Source organism: Bubalus bubalis, chromosome 5 (genome assembly GCF_019923935.1).
Source record: "Bubalus bubalis isolate 160015118507 breed Murrah chromosome 5, NDDB_SH_1, whole genome shotgun sequence".
NCBI classification, from domain to species: Eukaryota; Metazoa; Chordata; class Mammalia; order Artiodactyla; family Bovidae; genus Bubalus; species Bubalus bubalis.
The window spans coordinates 18292991-18314060 of record NC_059161.1 but is presented as its reverse complement, the minus strand read 5'-3'; the positions used below and the strand labels follow the sequence as shown (position 1 = coordinate 18314060).

Genomic DNA, 21070 nt, shown 5'->3' with positions numbered 1-21070 from the left:
TCTGACCATGCCAGATATATCAAGTTCTTCACTTTGGTTTCTTATCCAGATGGTATGAATCTGGACAGAATAGGTGGGTGGGTCATGGTGAGTGACAGAAACCAAACTTGGACTGCTGTAAGCAAGGATAGGCTTTTCAAAAAAAAATATCTCACAGGACCACCACGCTGCAGAACCATTAGGAAGAGTTGGGACTCAGGAACTGCAAGAACAGGGTGCCATCTCCAATAGAATTCCCTCCTTCCTCTTACGTATTCTCTCTCACTGGAGCCAGCTTTGTTCTGTGAGAGCAAATACGGATGAGGACAGCCTTGTATTCTATGTCTTATATTTTATTTCATAGCTGCTTCAGAAGAGTTCATCCAAACTCTGGCCCTGAGTCTAAACATCTCTGTAGCCTCCCTGTCCCTGTCAGCCGACCAGCAATGTCACATAAGAACATTGTTGTTTCTGAAAAGAATGACAGGTATAGAGTGATGGTGTTGAAGGAAAGGCATTAAGACCACAGGCAGCCACTCTGTACGGACAGTGCTGGATTTTACAGCTGGCGTCTGTAACCCAGCACTGGAGTTTGCTAGTGCATTCTTCTGCTGAGGCCAACATTAGAGGCTTGGCCCCTGCATGGATAATGAGCTCGGTTCTGCTCCTCAGCTGGGCGCTCTCTCTGGCTAACCATCTCACAGATGCTTATTCCTGGTCCTACGGGAGACCTGGTGAGAGAAAGTGTGTGGGTGGTGTATCCACAGAAATCCCTCACCACTACTAGCCAAACAACTCAAAGAACAAGTATTTATGTTAGTGAGTTCTTATGATGTGGGATTTCCCTCTCCAGCAATTCTCCTCCTTTGCCAGCTCTCTGAAGCACAGTTTTGGTAACATTCATATGATGGTGCAATCACAGGGCACCATAAGGCTCTGCAGAGAGGCAGCTCTGTGGTCATCCAAGAGAAGACATTTGTCAAATATATGTGCCTTTGGGATCTATTTCTAGCGATTAGCCCTTATTTTTTGTAGCTACTGAAAACTTTCCAAATTTGGAATCTAAATTTCTGGGTTTGAGTCTCAATTTGACCATTCACAATACTACCTTAGTGACCTTGAGCTAGCCAGTTTCTCTCTGTGAGCCTTAATTCTCACACTTATAAAATAGGACATAATGGTATTGCTATGGAGCAGGACTATGTAAACTATGAAACAAAACTGAGGTAGTTTTCTTTTATCATCATCGTCATCACCTAGTCCTAAATGACAGTCATATAGTTACTGCCTATCGCCTGGCATGTCTCCTTGCTGTGTCTGAGTGAAAATCAGGGACTTTCTTACAAAAAAGGAAGAAACTTGGGACCGTTGGTAGAAACTTCACCTTTGTTTCCACTACTGTAAGGTTAAGGAGATAAAACTCTCCTTTGTACATTACTGTGTTCTTCATCTTGCATCATTTGGGGAAATTTTTCTTTTGAATTAAGGCTTCCTTTGGAGACACCACAGGGGGTAAGTTTTATGCATCCCCTTGGAAATGTTTTTGGGCTTCCCTGGTGGCTAAGATAGTAAAGAATCCGCCTGCAATGCGGGAGACATGGGTTTGATCCCTGGTTGGGAAGATCTCCTGGAGGAGGGCATGGCAACCCACTCCAGTATTCTTACCTGGAGAATCCCCATGGACAAAGGAGCTTGGTGGGCTGCAGTCCATGGGGTTTCAAAGAGTCAGACACAACTGAGCAACTAAGCACTGAAGATGTTTTAAGAAGAAAGCAGAAGGGAATTTTCATCACTGTGTACTTCTCCCAGAGTGGGTGGAGATTAGTTGTGAAGCACATGCATTGTCCTTGGCCAGGATATTGCTTAGCTGAGAGTTTCTCTTATGGTTCTGGTTCTCAACTACCCTACCGAGGTAGGGCTGCCTTCAGTAGACATTTGTTGATGTTTAGAGACATTCGTAGTTGTCACAACTTGAGGAGAGGCGATAGAGTAGGGGAATCTACAAGCATCTAGTGGGTAGAGGCCAGGAATGTTGCTCAGCATCCTACAATGTAGTCTGGGTCATTAAGATCTTTTTTGTATAGTTCTGTGTATTCTTGCCACCTCTTCTTAATATCTTCTGCTTCTGTTAGGTCCATACTGTTTCTGTCCTTTATGGTGCCCATCTTTGCATGAAATGTTCCCTTGATATCTCTAATTTTCTTGAAGGGATATCTAGTCTTTCCCAGTCTATTGTTTTCCTCTATTTCTTTGCATTGATTACTTAGAAAGGCTTTCTTGTCTCTCCTTGCTCTTCTTTGGAATACTGCATTTAGACGGATATATCTTTTTCTCTTTTGCCTTTTGCTTCTCTTCTTTTCTCAGCTATTTTTAAGGCCTCCTCAAACAACCATTTTGCCTCTTTGAATTTCTTTTTCTTGGGGATAGTTTTGATCACTGCCTCCTGTACAATGTTACGAACCTCTGACCATAGTTCTTCAGGCACTCTGTCTGTCAGATCTAATCCCTTGAATCTATTTGTCACTTCCATTGTATAATAGTACAGGATTTGGTTTAGGTCTAGTGGTTTTCCCTACTTTCTTCAATTTAAGTCTGAATTTTGCAATAAGGAATTCATGATCTGAGCCACAGACTAGGAGCTCCTAGTCTTGTTTTTGCTGACTGTATAGAGCTTCTCCATCTTTGGCTGCAAAGAATATAATCAATCTGATTTTGGTATTGACCATCTGGTGATGTCCATGAGGGTCATTTCTTGCATTGTTGGAATAGGGTATTTGCTATGACCAGTGCTTTTGACTGTGTGGATCACAGCGAACTCTGGACAATTCTTAAAGAGATGGGAATACCAGACCACCTTACCTGCCTCCTGAGAAATCTATATGCAGGTCAAGAAGCAACATTTAGAACTGGACATGGAACAATGGACTGGTTCCAAATTGGGAAAGGAGTCCATCAAGGCTGTATGTTGTCACCCTGCTTATTTAACTTATATGCAGAGTACATCATGTGAAATGCTGGGCTGGATGGAGCTCAAGCTGAAATCAGGATTGACAGGAAAATATCAATAACCTCAGATACGAAGATGATACCACCCTTATAGCAGAAAGCAAAGAGGAACTAAAGAGACTTTGATGAAAGTGAAAGAGAAGAGTGAAAAAGCTGGCTTAAAACTCAACATTCAAAAAACTAAGATCATGGCATCCAGTCCCATCACTTCATGGCAAATAGATGGGGAAAAGATGGAAACAGTAATAGACTTTATTTTCTTGGGCTCCAAAATCACTGTAGATGGTGACTGTAGCCATGAAATTAAAAGATGCTTGCTCCTTGGAAGAAAAGCTATGACAAACCTAGATAGCATATTAAAAAGCAGAGATATTGCTTTGCTGACAGAGGTCTATATAGTCAAAACTGTGGTTTTTCCAGTAGTCATAAGGCTAAGTACTGAAGAATTGATGCTTTTGAATTCTGGTATTTGAGAAGACTTTTGAGAGTCCCTTGAACCGCAGGGAGATCCAACCAGTCAATCCTAAAGGAAATAAGTCCTGAATGTTCATTGGAAGGACTGTTGCTGAAGCTTAAGCTCCAGTATTTGACCACCTGATGTGAAGAACTGACTCATTAGAAAAGACCCTGATGCTGGGAAAGATTGAAGGGAGGAAGAGAATGGGATGATAGAGGATGAGATGGTTGGATGACATCACCAATTTGATGGACATGAGTTTGAGCAAGCTTTGGGAGCTGGTGATGGACAGGGAGGCCTGGCATGCTGCAGTCCATGGGACTGCAAAGAGTCAGACGTGACTGAGTGACTGAACTGACCTGATCCTAAAGCATACTCCCTGAGACATCTGATCTTAAATGTCAATACACCATCGTCTCCTTGGTGTGACATGGTTTGATTGTTGAACTTTCTTTGGTGGGAAAGGAAAGAGGATTTTTAGGCTATGAGTTTATTGTTCATCAGAAGGCATATTTTCGGACTCCTCCATATCTACTAAGATTCTAATGAAACTTAATTGGGAATCCTATTTTAAAATCCAGAAAGGGTTGTCTTCTTTTTATTAAATACAGAACTACTTGTTCCCTACTGGAACTACTTGTTCCTCCTTCTCTACTGCTAAGAAGCTACTTGACCTTGCCTTTCTTCCCATTCTCCTAAGAAATGTTAGGGCTTTGGGGTACGATTTATTATCGGCAGACTTAGAAGAAAATCCATGCTCCAAAACATGGAGCCAAAAACAACCAGAATGAACAACCAAATTTAAAAAAACAAAAACAAAAACAAATGGCTGCCTCAAGATGATTTTGAGGTTAGCATATGTCTGTGATCTCTTTATGACTGCCATTCCTGGGGACAGCAAGATGCTCGTGCTACTTCAGGGACCATTGGAAGGAGCAGGGTCTCTTCTAGAATGCTGTGTCTGCAGTTCTTGGAAAGCACTCAGCCTTTCAAGGCACACTGTTTCATTGTTCTGGGAAAACACCAAAAGCCATTGAAGCAGCAATTCACGTTGGTCCACCTTGTCCTCTCCTTAGAGAGAAGGAGCGTGTGTATTGGCTGGTCTCTACATCTGGATTTTTCAAACTGTGGGCCAAACCCCATTAGTGTTTCATGAAAGCAAGATAGTTGATTGTAACCAGCATTAAACAAAAGGGAGAAAGGAAGAATGGAAGAGAAGATATGAATGTATTACACATGGAAAGAATAAGTATTATTTTATGAAGCATTATAATTATATAATGTATATGCCTCCTGGCTTGTGATGTAAAATCTATTTCCGACTGTAGGCTGTGGCAAAAAAGATTTGAAACTCATTGCTGTTTATGCTTTTACTTCTGTTCTAAGAACCTGGGTCAGATGAAGCCCCACAGCATGTTTTCCCTTACACTGAAGGCCTGAGTTCCCTCCCGCATCCATTCTGGAACCAGTTGCTACTCAGGACAGTGGATAATTTGCTTAGACTAGTCTCTGTACACTCTCTAGGGCAGGAGAGGGGCCTGGCCTCTCCAGTTGGCATGAACAGAGTATATCTAAGGATATCTCTGTTATCTGGGCAGATTATTATAGGGGAGACACATAGTAGCTGCTGCCTGGGAAGGGCCTCTGGGGCTTCTTCCTGACCCAGGGATTGAACCTGGGTCTCCTGCATTGCAGGTGGATTCTTTACTGTCTGAGCCACCAGGAAAGCCTCTGGGGCTAGAAGGTGGCATTAATGCAGGTACAGAGATCAAGGTAGGCACTCAATTACAGTAGCTGGGGCTGGGGAGAAGGCGAGGAATCAGTGGTTAAATCAAATTCTTTGGAGCTCAGAGTAGCAGTGTGGGTAACCTGATGTCCCATCCCCGCATGTAAACTTGGAACTTTTGAGCACTGACAGGCTTGGTCCAAACATTTAATAGCCTAGAAAGTCTTGTTTGGTGGTGATTTAGTCACTGAGTTGTGTTTGACTCTTTGTAACCCCATGGACCCCACCAGGCTCCTCTGTCCATGGGATTTCCCAGGCAAGAATACTAGAGTGGGTTGCTATTTCATTTTCCAGGGGATCTTCCCAACCCAGGGACTGAACCCATATCTCCTGCATTGTAGGTGGATTCTTTACTGCTGAGCCACTGGCAAGCCCAGATAAAGTCTTTTTTATTTGACATGTTTCCCCTTCTCTGCAGCCTCTCCACTCTCCATTCTTCCCCAGACCACTAGGTTCCAGCCATAACAGCCTTTGCTTGAGCTTTTCAAGTATAACAATCTCCTTTTCCCCCTAGGCCTTCTGCACGTGCCTTGTGCTGTATCTGGGTGTTCTCCCCCGATTGCTTCCTCTGAACTACTCATACTTCACCTCTGAGCTCATATGCCATTTCCGCAGGAAAGTCTTTTTCCCTTTCCTTCCCATAATTGTGATTTATTTAGTGCCTATCTCTTGCCTGGAAAATCCCATGGACGGAGGAGCCTGGTGGGCTGCCATCTATGGGGTCACACAGAGTCGGACATGACTGAGCGACTTCACTTTCACTTTTCACTTTCATGCATTGGAGAAGGAAATGGCAACCCACTCCAGTATTCTTGCCTGGAGAATCCCAGGGACAGAGGAGCGTAGTGGGCTGCCGTCTATGGGGTCGCACAGAGTCGGACACGATTGAAGCGACTTAGCAGCAGCAGCAACAGCAGTGCCTATCTCTTTCATTAAGTTTCAGGAAGACAACCACCATCTTTATCCTGTCTTCCATTGTAATGCCAATATACACTCAATACATGCCAGTAGATTGTAGATAGGTTCTGGACTCTGGGGTGGAGCTAAGCCTAAATGGGATCAAGGGGTCCCAGCATAAGGGCTGGGGAGGAAGAAGAGGCAGCTTGCAGTGTCTGGGAACAGGGCTGAGCCTGACACCTGTTTTCTCTTTCCCAACCTCACTCTTCTCCCTCAAATATATTTTGGTCAAGTTGAATTTTGGAGAGGGGAGACTTGTTTCTATGTGAGTAATTTAATATACATTGACTTTTTGTTTTTGAAAAAATAAAATGTTTAGAAATTGATTCCCAGATCAAATCACACCTTTCAGTAATTTATTTAAAAGTAATGGAGAGCCAAACATCAGGTATAATTCAGTAGATTTTTATAAGTCATCATCATGTGTACATGTGGTTGAATGGATGTCCAGTTACACATACGAGTGCCTGTGGACTCGTTCACAGCTCCATGGGCAAGTCCAACCAGTCTGTCCCAATGGGAATGTATTTGTACTCATTTATCCCCGAGTCAAAAAAAAAAAAAAAAAAAAAAAAAAAAAACACTATGATAAATGATTAAAAAAAAAAAAAAAAAAGAAAAATTCATCCCTGAATCATTTATCCCTGAGTCAGGGCTTCCCTGGTAGCTCAGCTGGTAAAGAATCCACCTGCAATGTGTTCGATCCCTGGGTTGGGAAGATCCCCTGGAAAAGGAAATGGCAACCTACTTCAGTATTCTGGCCTAGAGAACTCCATGGACTGTAGAGTCCATGGGGTCAGAAAGAGTTGGCCACAACTGAGTGATTTTCACTTTCACTTCATCCCTGAGTCAAGGGTGTTTCTTGGGTACCACTCTTGTATATTGTTAGGGTAAGGGCGGTAGTAGATGGCAACATGAAAGGCAGTTCCTGCCATCAAGGAGCTGGCTTTGAACTGAATTTTAAGGATCCAGCTCATTATCATTCATGGTCAGACTTTTGTTCTAAGATGCAAGAATGGTATGCAATTAAGTGTTAAATGTTGTGCAGGCTTCTGGATGGTCAGAGAAAGGGGAGATTGGTGTGAACTGCAGGGGTATATCACCTTGTGGTTGGCTTTGCCTCATAGAGTTTTAGAGCAAGAAGGGGTCCAAGAGGGCTCTCTATCTGACCATCTCATTTTATAGATAAGAAAACAGATTTCTTCTCTTCTTCCTCCATGCTGCTGCTCCTGTATTACATACATTCTATGAGCAGGCTGTAGTAGACATTATAATTTTTTTTTAGTTATTCTATATACAGCTTTCCCTATGGTCCCGCATCTCCCTTTTGGGAGAATATTTTATTGTATGTGCTCTTTCTAGGGTTCTTTTCCACCTTGAATGTGGTGGAGGACTGTGCCTGCGCAGCCAGATAAAGTGTAAGGGGACATGTGACTTAAGCTCAACCACTTGCTTTTTTCCACATGGCTTTTAAGCTAGCAACTTTATGACATTAATTTTCACTGGTGGATATTAATGTATTGCTAGGAATATCCACAGTGGCCTAGGAATCAGATGTCCTGGACTCTCTGATCTTTGCCCAGTACATTAGTTTCCTATTGCTGCTGTAACAAATTACTACAAACTTAGTGACTTTAAAAAACCATTAATTTTCTTATTCCAGAGGTCAGAAATCTTAGTTCCAGAGGTCAGAAATCCAAAATCATGGATTGGCCCCATCATCTGGGCCAAAATCATGGTATCAGCAGGACTGTGCTCCCATCATAAGCTTTTGGAGAAAATCCATTTATTTGTCTTTCTGAGCTTCTAGAACTGCACTTCCTGTGCTTTTTGACTGGTAGGCCCTTTTCCCATCTGGCTTCACTCAGCGTATTGCCTTCTTTCTAGTCAGGTCTTCCTGTGCCTCCCTCCTTTTAAGGGCACTTATGATTGCTTTTAGGGTCTACTTAGATAATCCAGAATAATCTCTCCATCTCCAAATCCTTTAATCACATCTGCAAAACCATTTTGTCATATCAGGTAATATTAACATTCACAGCTTTCAGGTATTAAGACCTGGTTGTCTTTGGGAAGCATTATTCAGCCAACTACACAAAGATTTCTGCTTCTCTGTGTTCCCACCCTGATCTTTGAATATTCCTTCAGTTCTGTGAGGTCCTGATATCTTCTCAGTATACTTGTTTGGGATTTGTTTGCTTAAGAAAGCTAATGTTTGTTTCTGTTGCTTACAACCAGGAACCCTACAGGTAAATCAGCACTGTGTGAAGAACTACAAGCAGCCTCTTTTAAACATCAACCTTCTTAGAGAGGCACTGGCCCCATTTTACAGATAAGGAAGCCAAAGCTCAGAGAGACAATTGCATAAGGCCAGACAGCTAGTGTGAGTGAGAGAAGTGGTATTTAAAACCAGCCAGTATGACTGGAGAGCATGTGCTCAACTTTCTCAGAATCCTAGTTCAAGTCTCTTGATGGTGGACCTTTTCCAAGGATGGGCAGGATTTCATCTGGGCCCTGAAGTCTGGGTCTTATTATTGCAGCAGAGGAGAGATGGCATGAGAAAGTCAGTCTAGGCAAGAGGGAAGCTGGAGAGTAAAAGGTATATCCAAGAGATGCAGAAGAGGAAGGATAGGGTGGGCTTTGATGCCTCATTGGGGGTAAAATAGCAAAAAGAGAGGAGCCAACCCCCCAGGGAACACTTTTAAGTGAGCAAAGCAACTCATTTCTATTGACTTCCCAAGGAAGTGATATCCTGACTCAACTCTGGGTTGGACTCCAACTTGAGATCTGTGCCTTCTGACCTCCTCCAGGTCTCCCCTTAATAGGGGCTGGATAAATACGAATCCCTTTTGCTACTATTCATCAGTCTTTTTGCCTACATGTGAACAACTTGGCTTTCAAATGCTAATGAGGTTCTCCCTTGGGACTTACATGGTCAGAGCCAAAACCAGTGATTTCTGGAGCTGAGGAGGGAATTCTCTGCCTGGTACTAACACTCTGGCACTTGTGTTTCTTCTCAGAAGAGAGCTTGAATGTTTGTTTAGGGATGAGGCAAACCTGGAGAAGGACGCTCCACACTTGGTCATTTCACGCCACCACTGAAGTAGAGAGGTACATGAGATGCCTACCTGAATTTGAATTTCAGAGAAGCAGCGAGTCATTTTTAGTGGAATATTTGCACAGTGCTTTGGGGCACTTTAATCCGCCTGCAATACAGGAGACCCTGGTTTGATTCCTGGGTCGGGAAGATCCTCTGGAGAAGGGAAAGTCTACCCACTCCAGTATTCTGGCCTGGAGAATTCCATGGACTGTATAGTCCATGGGGTCACAAAGAGTTGGACACAACAGAGCAACTTTCACTTCACTTGGAGCACTTTTGGCCATGGGAGAGTGAAAGTGAAAATATCAGTCACTCAGTTGTGTCTGACTCTTTGCAACCCCATGGATTGTAGCCCTCTAGCCCTCCAGGATCCTCTGTCCATGGGATTCTCCAGGCAAGAATACTGGACTGGGTTGCCATTCCCTTCTCTAGGGGATTTTCTCTACCCAGGGACAGAACCCACGTCTCCCTCATTACAGGCAGACTCTTTATCATCTGAGCCACCAGGGAGGGTACAGTGAAATACGCATGTGCAAAGAGACTGCTAGACTTGGATTGACCAGGAGACTGAGACAGACCCCATGGCCACAAGGAAGGCAGGGTTGCAGAAATCTTCCGGTGATGACTTGGGAAGGGGCCTTTAGTTGTAATTTTCCGGAGCATCATTCCATCATCTGCTGCACTGTGCCACTGGGTGAAGGTCAGACCACACCCTCAGGGTCGTATCAGCCTCCATTCTCTTCTTACCTGCTGATGCATACAAGTGAAAATGTTCGAGGTAGGGCTGAGCCCTGACATTCATCAGGAAACAGTTTTGGCACATTCATAGCGTGTAGAGCACAGTGTCTCTGCTGATGCTGGTCAGGGGTTTGTCTGCTCACTGACTGGCCTCGGCCTTGGAGATCAAGTAGTAATTAAGATCCCCTCTGTGTCCAGAGCTCCCCACCAGGTTCTGCGCTCATGGTGACAAAAGAAGTGAAGAACACCGTCTCTGCTCCTGAAGAGCACGCACCTGTGCCTCTTAGGACGCGGAGAGCTTAGGTTTATTAATTTGGAACTGTCCTCCTCAGGGGCCTCGCTCTGACCTTGTGAAGCACCTGTCCCGTCCTGTCTGTTTGTGTAGATGCTGCGGCGGTCACCACCTAGGGCTCAAGGAGCCTCATACCCTGCTGGTCCCGAGAGTGATGCAGTCAAGCCTGTGGGAGTTAGCAGTGTGTGGCCTTGGAATGAAGGAAGCCAAGTTCTCTGGCTTGTTTGGGGGCCAAACTCTGTGACCTTGGTATTTTTAGCAAAGCACTGGACTATGGAATAGTGGAGCTGCCAGGGACCCAGAAGATGCTGCCGGCATAATGGCAGAGAGGGAAAACTATTGGCTTTGATCTCACAAGAGAACTGACTTTAATGCCTGGTCTTACCTTTATTAGCAATTTAATTTTCTTCTGAGCCTCAGTTGCCTCCCCTGTGAAATGGAGTGGATAGTAACATCAGGATATTTTGGAGGATTTAATGAGATAACATATTGGAAAGTGCTCACAAAGGGTAAGCTCTATATTGGTCACCGCAGTGTTTCCCGTTCTCATGGCGCTTTGTAAATACCTGTGTTACGACACTCTTTGTGGTGAGTTATAGTCAGTACATTTCTGTGTGTCTCCTTCCGCTAGACTGAGGGCCAGGACATTTTTCCTATGATTCGTTTTCCTGGAGCCTCTTGCGTAGGCCTCCTCTGGATGAGGCTCAGAGTTGAGCTGAGTAACCTTCAGAACTTGGGTTTTGCTGGAAGACAGGTCTTTGAACTTTGAGTCTTCCTCCCTGGCTCCCTCCATCTCTGACTCTCCCACTGAGGGTGGGGCCGATCCTGTCCTGTGGGGTCTGTTTGAGAGCAAGGTGTCTTAGCAGTACATTGGAAGTTTGTCATTAGACTCTAAAATGCTCGAGGACAGGTTTCCAGTGCTCTCCTGTGTGCTCAAACAGGCACGGGTTTGCATAGCAAACTGGCTCTGATCTCTTCATTGATAACTTCTAGGGTTTCTGTGGTATTTCTGTTCATTTGATCTCAGTTTTAACATGGTTATTGATTTCCTCAGTGCAGTTCAATTCCTTGAGCATTTTTTGAGCATGTTTTCCTTGATAGACCCTGGGCTGGGTGTTGGACATGTTGAGATGAGGAAGACAGTGTCTCCAGCTGAGGTATTCTGGATTTCAGAGGGGAGGCAGGTGAGAAAACAGAGGCTTCCTCTAGTGCTGGGGTCCAGCCCCCATGGAGTCAGGGGTTTCGAAGGGGAGACGGCTTCGGTGATCAGGATACAATAGAATTAAAGATATAAAGAGTGATCAAATAGGGATAGCTCAGTGAGAAAATTCAGTGGAGAAAAGAGGCTGAATAACTTGGTTTACGTGGAAAGCTAATAAAATTCCAAAGCAAGGAATTTACGTCACCTATATAGGCTGTAGGCGTCCTCCCATCCTCCTGAAGGAGAGGAGACACTAAGGCCTCCCCGGTCAGATCTTAGAAGCCCAGGCATAATTAATAGGCTTGACGAGCCTCCACACTCAAGATGGGAATTCAGCCAGAAGGTGAGAGAAAGAACGACATGGGGAGACCAAGTTTCGGTGAACAAGGCTCGCACTTTATTTTCCAAAGTAGTTTTTATACCTTAAGTTGTGCATAGAGGATAATGGGGGAAGGGGTAGAGTCAGCAGTAAGCCAGGCTTTCTTCCTGCAAACTTATCATATGCAAAAGTTTAAGTGAATTACATCATCTTCTGGCCAAGAAGCCTGTTAACATTTTATGACCCTTTCTTCAGAAAACTTATTTTTCTCTAAAGGTGATTAGTCAGGTGCCACCCTCCAAAAGCATTAGATAAAGTTGCATTCCTATAGGGCAAAGGTGTGGTGGGCTATAACAAGAAAAGAATTAACTCAAGGGTCCAAGGTTACAAACATTAAAGCTACTACTTACATTCCTATACACCAGTTATATTAATCAATACACTGCCAGGGACACAGTAGGTAAGGGATATGGAAACTTAGCAGCAAACATTGGCCCAACAAGTGAAAAACCCTTCACCAATACAATTTCTAATCAATCTTTTAACTGCTCAAAGGAATCTATATTTAGACAGTTAAGAACATCTCATGCCTCTCACAGTTGGGAGGCTCTGAACAATCACATGTGGCCGGAAGAACCTATTCAGGCAGGCTAGAGGACTTCCAAAGGAGTTTGTAGGTTAAAACACTCTTGTCACGCCCAGGAACTTTATTAACTGGAGCTGTAAGTTAACTCTTTTTCAGAGAGAGGTGGTGGGGGACAGCCCCCCGTAAAGTCAGAGGTGTAGGTGATAGCACAAAGCAGTAAAGTAGGTTTTGGGGGTAAATGCTCGAGAATTTCCAGGGACTCCTGAGGCTTGATCCCACCTTTGCGTATGCCGAGCCTCTTTCCTCATGACCTTTGCCACGGGTGGAGTTCCTCATGCTGGCTCCCGGCACTCTGCTGCTGCTGCTAAGTCGCTTCAGTCGTGTCTGACTCTGTGCGACTCCATAGATGGCAGCCCGCCAGGCTCCGCCATCCCTGGGATTCTCCAGGCAAGAACACTGGAGTGGGTTGCCATTTCCTTCTCCAGTGCATGAAAGTGAAAAGTGAAAGTGAAGTCACTCAGTCGTGTCCGACTCTTAGCGACCCCATGGACTGCAGCCTACCAGGCTCCTCCGTCCATGGGATTTTCCAGGCAAGAGTGCTGGAGTGGGTGCCATTGACTTCTCCGCACTCTAGGATGTGGCAAGGGCAGTGACAGTGGTGGAACAGAATTTTGTGGGAGTTCAGAATAGGGCCCTTTTCCTTAGTTATCTTTTGGAGCCCATTGCTGTTGTTCCTGACAGATGGATGGGGGAGCCAGATTGTGATCCCTGACCTCAGGGATGGTTTGAATACTAGGAGAAAGCCAGTGGCAAATGTTCATCAGCCAGAGGTTCAGTTGAAAGCCCTGCTTCACTGGATAAAAGAGAAGAAAGTTTCAAGGGCCAGGGGGCACAGGGCCACGGGTGCACGACCTTGCCTGAAGAATGAAGGGTTTCGGACGCCTGGGGAGAGGTTGGTTGAGCCAAGGGCTGCACTTGGTAAAGGGGGCCTGGACACATCTCATGGCCGGCTGCTTCTCCCTTTGACATTAGCTTTACTTTTCTCCCCTTTCCCACGTCATCATCCCTGTTTCTCTGATGGTTGCTTCTCCACCAGCTCTTATTTCTTCTCATCGCCTTTTCTTGCTTTCACCTCCACGTGTTCTTCGACTGCTCACCACACTCATCCTCCCATTCTCCTTTCCCTCTGCCACTTTTTATTCCTTTCTACACCTGTGCCTTCTTGCCTTTTAATAGTGTTCTTGACTTCCTACCTCCATGTTCCAACATGTCCCTTGTTCGTCTCAGAGTTGGGGAGGAGACTTTCATTTTCAGTGGCCTTTCTTATGATGTGAAAGAGCATCTCTTGTGTATCTGGGTATCCTGGGAAACAGAATCCTGGTTTCTGAACGGGGCAGATTACTCACTGTGTTTGTAAGGCAGCAAACCAGAAGGAAAGCAGCCTCCGTGTGTGCCCCTCCAAAGACTGAGAGAGTACAGTGGGCTTTCCCTGTGAGCAGGATCAGGGAAGCATTGATCCCATTTTCATGGGATTCTGATTCTCTGTAACTGTACCTATCCCTGAAGCTTCTCTTTCTCTCCTTTCATTTTTTTAAAATTGCTGTCCTGATTTTCAGTTCTATTTTCCATGTTTCTCCTTGTTCTCTCTAGTTTTTTTTTTTTCCCCCTACTTATTAGAAATTACATCAATCCCCTGCTTTGTGTCTGTCTTGTGCTTTGGAAGATAGAATCAAAAGCTCCTTATTTTCAGATGAGTTGATGGAAGTTTGGGTTGGAAAAGACAGAGAAAACGTGTGAAGCTTGCCCAGCTCCTAAGATGCTTTTGAGACTAAGCTTTCTTTCTAGTTCTTATTTTGAGATTGGATCAACATAATTATAGAATCTTAAAAGAGATCTCTATTGGCTATTTAAATAACCTTCAACCCAATGTTGGAACCCTCTTTCCTTCATTAAGAGGGTTCTTCTGCTCTGTCCTTGAATACTTTTAATGTTAGGAAGTCATTACCACATAAAGCAGCCCACTTGTTGGCTAGCACTGCTTGTTTCAAAGTTACTACTCATGATTATAATCTGGATCTGTGTAATTTGTGCCTGTTGATCTCATATGTGCATTCTCAAGGTAATACAACGTAAGCCTTTTGTTCACATATTCAAGGAACTTAAAGGTATCTTCTTCAGCCCTTGAAATATTTTGGAGAGATTCCGCCAAAAATAATTAAATGAAATAAACCATCCTTGTCACCCTTTTACTGTATAGAAAAGTCAGTTTTCTGAATGACTCATTCCCCAGTAGTTCCATATAGCTGAAATTGTCCTGGAAGTTGTAAGGAAGAAAAAGAACTATCCTATACAAGGAACACTAAAATTAGACAAAATTGTAAAGGCAATATTATTAACATTTGTACTAGATATAATGTCTAGTTTGTTAGATATAATGTATACTTTGCACATTATAGTTTAGAGAAAGTGAAAGTGAAGTCGCTCAGTCGTGTCTGATTCTTTGTGACCCCACGGATTATAGCCTACCAGGCTTCTCCGTCCATGGGATTTTCCAGGCAAGAGTACTGGAGTGGGGTGCCATTTCCTTCTCCAGGGGATCTTCCTGACCCAGGGATTGAACCCAGGTCTACTGCATTGTAGGCAGATGCTTTTACTGTCTGAGCCACTAGGGAAGATTCTTAGTTTACAGAACACTCTTAATATTCCATGCCATTTATTTTTGTAAGTAGGCCATGAACTCCCCCAGTTTGTAGATGAGGGTAGTGAGGCTCGTAGAGATTGACTGGCCTCAGGGCACCCAGTTCTCAAGTGCATGAGTCAGGACTGAATCCCAGTTCTTCTGATTCTTAGTCTTCTGTTGTGTCTGTCACAAATACTTAAGTGTCTTCGTCTTTCCAAAGTACCTGCAATGTCATGGGATTATATGAAATAAATTGTCTCCTCAAAACAAGGTACTTGGTGTACACAATCTAACAGGATTGTTATGGATTTTTGTTTTGTGTGTGTCTGTTTCTGCATATGGCTGTGGAAGAAGAAAAGTGGAAACAAAGAAACCAAATTCAGCTCAGGCAGTGATTTGGGGGCAATTATAAAAATACTCTATGGGGACCAGTGATGCTATTCCCTAAGTATAAGCAGCAGTATGATTGATTTTGTTTGGTAAAAATTCTAAGTGTCAAGGTAAAGAAGAATGAGCTACTCCTTTACTGCAGTTAATCAAGAGAAATTTCCCAAAGGAGATAGGAAACAGGGAAATCTAAAAAAATTTTAAATAAAAAATTTGAGGGCTTTGATAGATTGGAAGTTGCTGTTATTCAGTCGCTAAGTCGTGTTTGACTCTTTGCAGCGCCGTGGACTGCAGCACACCAGGCTTCTCTGTCCTCCGCTATCTCCCAGAGTTTGCTCAAATTCATGTTCATTGAGTTGGTGATGCTATCTAACCGTCTCATCCTGTGCCACCCCCTTCTCCTTTTGCCTCCAATCTTTCCCAGAATCAGGGTCTGGAAAGAGGGGAAGTTAATTGGTAAGAGTCAGAGGAGGGTTGGGAACATGGTTTGGGGGCAAGAATGAGACAGATGCTGGGGACCTCGTGTTTTACTAATGACTTGAAACTAAGATTCCAATGTGATGATCAGTTTTCCTCCTTTGCAGAGTGAAACCCTGATGCAACTAAATTTAATCTTGCTTGGAATCACTGGTGATTCACTCAAGCTCAGGTGCACCCACACGCAGCTGGCATCAGCTCTGTGCGCTTTCCAGGCTGATCCTTCTCTAACCCAGCTTCGCCCCGATTGAGCTAGGGGAGAAAGCCACACTGTGGTAACCTTGACCCTCTGTGTCTCCATCTGCAGCATCCTGGCTACTGCGGGAACCCACTTCAACACCCATGTGGATCTGAGGACCCTCCGGGCCGTGCGTGTCCTGAGGCCCCTGAAGCTCGTGTCGGGGATACCTAGTGAGCATCCATCTTTCCTCTTCCTCCTCTGCTAAGAGCTTTACTGTTGTGTCCTCAACCAGATCCAGGGATAAGCAAGAAGTAATTTCCCCAGAGAGGAAGCCCCTGCAGTAATAAATAGAGGACCTGCAGCAATCTGGCATTATCTTCCATTTTAAAATTTAGCAAATTTTTTCACATTTAAAAGATAATGAAAGATCTTTACAGAAAATGTGGAAAGGAAACAATACAAAATTGAAAATGAAGAGTACCCATTATCCTGTCACTCAGAAATCAATTTTGTTAACATTTTAGCATATTTTTTCATTCATTTTTTTTCCTGTGCATTTTAATGTATGTGGGATCATACTGTATTTTTGATTTTGGATCCCATCATGCACATTTGATTTTCCTGACACTAATAATTCTTCAAAAATATGACTTTGGAATCTGTCTTATATTCTTTCTTATATCATCCATGACTTGGGTAGTCCTTTCTGCGTTCCTATTCATTTAGGTTATTTCCAGCTTTTTTTTTCTTTCTTTTTTATCCTAAAAAAAGAAATAGCGTGGTAACAAATGTCTTTTGACTTAAATATTATTCAGATCTCTGATTATTTTCTTAGACTAGAATCCTAGAAGTGCAAGTTTTGGGTCCAGGGATACAGTATTTTATGAATAGTGGTTGTACTAATTGTGCTTCCAGGACAATGAATGGGAGAGCTGGGTCTGAGATAAGAGTCATGGGGAAGATGAACTTTGTCTTTGTTCTTCCAGACTTACAACCTAGTAAGACAAGGCCTAATTCCCTTTGGGAAAGAAACACATTCTAGTAGGTTTCATCTCTAAGAAGAATCCAGAAGACAATATGGGTGAAATGAATAAGGGAAGGGTAATAGGCATGTAAGTGATCAGGGAATAAGTGGAGAGGAACAAGGGATTGATTCCTCAGGGGAGGGGTGATGGCAGCCTTTGGCTTGATGTGTCTTGGTTATCCCTTGGTGAATCATTTTCTCATCTCAGGACCAGTGGTCCTTTCTCCTCAAAGACTTGGCCCTTTCTCCTAGGAGAGGGTACACAGCCTGCCCTGTCAGGGGGTGCTAAGTGAGGGCTCTGTTCATCATTCTCTTTCTTTCCTTCCAGGCCTACAGATTGTGTTGAAGTCCATCATGAAGGCCATGGTGCCTCTCCTGCAGATTGGCCTTCTGCTCTTCTTTGCCATCCTGATGTTTGCTATCATCGGCTTGGAGTTCTACAGTGGAAAGTTGCACCGAGCCTGCTTCATGAACAATTCAGGTAGGGTCACTATTTTCTGGCTTCTCCTCCTTCCTTTCCTCTCTCCTATGGTCATGGGGGTCATTTCAGGGCATTTGGAGGCTAATTGGAAAACAAAGTATGTCCTATCCCAACCCTAGAATTAGAAGCAGAGGCTTCCTAGTCATCAGCTTTATGAGGTACAACCAGCCTAAAGATCCCCATTGCACACTGATATTGCAAAGCAAATAACCTCTTAGGTTTATAGTCTATTTCAAATAGAAGGTCTCAGCTGCCCCATTCCTCAGTAGAAGGCTATCAGAAGGCATGTCAAAAACTATTTGCCTGAAAAATTACCCTTTGTACAGGGTACTCTTTGGCCCACATCCAGAAAGACCTCAGGAGTCTGAAGTCAGACCTGGGGCCCTCCAGATCTTGGGGACGTTTTCCCTCTGTGCTCAAGCTCATGACATTACGCCCTTCTGCTGTCATCCATGCATAGTGTGGAAGAACTGAGGGAGTTCTGAGCATGACTTGGCAGTGGTTAAATGAGTGAGGTATACCACCGAAGAATTGATGTTTTGAACTGTGGTATTGGAGAAGACTCTTGAGAGTTCCTTGGACTGCAAGGAGGACCAACCAGTCCATCCTAAAGGAGATCAGTCCTGGGTTTTCATTGGAAGGACTGATGCTAAAGCTGAAACTCCAATACTTTGGCCACCTCATGCGAAGAGTTGACTAATTGGAAAAGACCCTGATGCTGGGAGGGATTGGGGGCAGGAGGAGAAGGGGGTGACAGAGGATGAGATGGCTGGATGGCATCACCAACTTGATGGACATGAGATTGAATGAACTCTGGGAGTTGGTGATGGACAGGGAGGCCTGGCGTGCTGTGATTCATGGGGTCGCAAAGAGTTGGACACGACTGAGCAACTGAACTGACTGAATTGACTGAAGAGATCTCACATTCTTGTCTCTGTGTCTTGTTTGTTCAAGTTGAGTAGAGTGCTTTAGGAGGAAGGATGAAGGGGAGAGGTGGAATGAGCCCAATCAGGCATGATGTTTTTATGAAAAGAATCTTTAAAGGACACAGTCCATGTTGGATTTGTTTTAATTTTTGTCTTATTCCAAATGAGGAATTTAGGCCAAAAAAACAATGAGTTAAGACCCACGAAAGGGACTGTAGTTTATAATTGTTCCCAGGGAACCCAGAAACAACTGAGGGGCTATCCTGAAGTCTAAAGATAGAAAATCAGTTACGATTCTGCCTTCAGCTCAGACCTTTCTGGGTGATAGCCAGTCCTGTAAATTCCTGTGGGGCTCAGGAGATGGTAGAAGATGTGACCTGCAGAAAGTAGGGGTGAGGGACGTGTGGAGGAGGCTTCATTTTCAGAGCAGGTTGGGAAACACTGGGTTAAACACATTACAGTTTGTGAGCTGTGAGGTGTAGCGATGCCAGAGATGGGTAAGACATGGTGACAAAGAGGATAAACCTTCTTATGGGAGATAGAAATGCATGCTTGTGGTCTCCTGGGGTTATTTTCAGCTCATGCGAAGCATCACATGGTTTATCCCCCACCCTCCAAATGTGCCTGCAGGTATTCTAGAAGGATTTGACCCCCCTCACCCATGTGGTGTGCAGGGCTGCCCAGCTGGTTATGAATGCCGGGACTGGATCGGCCCCAATGATGGGATCACCCAGTTTGATAACATCCTTTTTGCTGTGCTGACTGTGTTCCAGTGCATCACCATGGAAGGGTGGACCACCGTGCTGTACAATGTGAGTAGAGCTGGCGAGGGGCCCGAGCGGAAGGGAAGGATCACGGAATTAGGCTCCTGGCTTGGTTGGGGTTGGTTAGCCCGGGGAAAGGGAAGATTGGAAATGTGTATGGGGGTGTGCATGTGTGTGTGTGGACTCAACCATGGTAAGGCTTAGAAGTTTCCATGCCTCTGTTTTTGGCCTCTTGCTAAGCACACAGCTTCTTAATAGAGTTAGGAAATTACATGCCATATTTGGTGGGTGAACAATGCTAGTTAAATCAGATCAGCTCAGCCATTATAGAGTATGTTTTGCTACTGGTTTGACGTGGTGGTAGGAGTCTGAGGTAAGTAAGGGGTACCAAGTAAGGGGTACCAAGAGTTACAGATTTCTTGGTTGCTGTCTTTAAAGAACTTAACCATTGGTCTGGAAAGACATTCCAGTAGTTCTCAATCTTGGCTGCCCACTGGAATTAGCTGGGAGGGAGCTTTAAAAATTTACACTGCCTGGGCTGTACTCCAGACTAAGTAAGTAGGAATAGCCCTAACCCACTCCAGTGTTCTTGCCTGGAGAATCCCAGGGACGGGGGAGCCTCGTGGGCTGCCATCTACGGGGTCACACAGAGTCGGACACGACTGAAGTGACTTAGCAGCAGCAGCAGCAGCTAGGGGTAAAGACCTGTCATTGATTTTTTTTTTTTTTTTTGAAGCTTCCTAGCTGATTCTAATATGTAGTCACTCTCAAGAACCATTGCATTACATGCATGTAAGAAACATGCTTAGTTGTAAGATTCACTAGGGATGCTTATTAAAAATTCTGATTCACAGGCCCTTTGGAGATTTGATTTCATGTGGTATTGGTGAGCTGAGCTATATGTTTTACACACGCTTCTGGTGATTCCTATGATCAGCCACATTGGGAAGGATTTAAGCTGATGCATAAGACAAGGGTGTCTAGCTGCCTGTCTGGGATGTTTGGGGATCCCTGCATGAGGACAGAAGTTAGGGTGACTACTGAAGTCTCTTTTACCTCCCAGAGTCTGATCTTAATAAGTTATGAAAGGTATAGTGCAGAGTCTAAGTTCTAAAATGAAAGAGTAGGGAGTTGTGTGGTTTGATGCTTAGGGGAGCCTAGGGAGGCAAAGCAATTTGGGCAAATTGTCTTTGTAAACAGATGTTCATAAAGGTCTGTACTCTCCTGTGCCTCCCAGCAATCCCACCCTAGGGCACATCGTTTGGAGCAATCATTATCTCACTTGCCCTCCCCTAGGCTTCTTTACCCTAAGGGACCCTCAGATTCCTTCTAACCTGATTCTTCTATACATATAAACGTAATGGGTGGGACATGGGGTCATTTACAAAAAGCCCCCTTTAGAATGATTTGAGGACATTATCTGTACTGGAAGGAAAAGAAATGCTGTCTCATGAGAGACTCTACCAGATTGTCATGGATAAAGAGCCAGGGTCTGCATAAGGCCCATCCAAGTAGGTGCGTAGTAAATGTCCATCATTAACTTGGACCCATCTCTGTGCCACATGAGCAAGGCAGGTGGGGCTTTGCAGAAAAGAGCTGCAGGCTGTTCACACCAAAGATCTGGGAGAGGTGTGAAGAAGTCCCAAGGACCAGAGTATGCCTGGCAAGCCCAGGGGTTATATGTGACCTAGAAAAACCTTGAGAACACTCTGGGATTCTTACCAGTTGTGGG

General features: G+C 44.3%; 1 protein-coding gene across 4 annotated transcripts in view; it reads left to right on the top strand.

Annotated features, from left to right (window-relative positions):
* Positions 1-21070, top strand: part of CACNA1E (calcium voltage-gated channel subunit alpha1 E) — a 338709-nt gene that overhangs the window by 84829 nt on the left and 232810 nt on the right. For all 4 annotated transcript variants that reach the window (XM_025285523.3, XM_044942756.2, XM_044942758.2 and 1 more), the window contains exons 4-6: positions 16270-16373; positions 17496-17648; positions 19205-19386. In XM_025285523.3, the coding sequence (XP_025141308.2) occupies positions 16270-16373; positions 17496-17648; positions 19205-19386 (439 nt within the window). The remainder of the gene's footprint in view (positions 1-16269; positions 16374-17495; positions 17649-19204; positions 19387-21070) is intronic.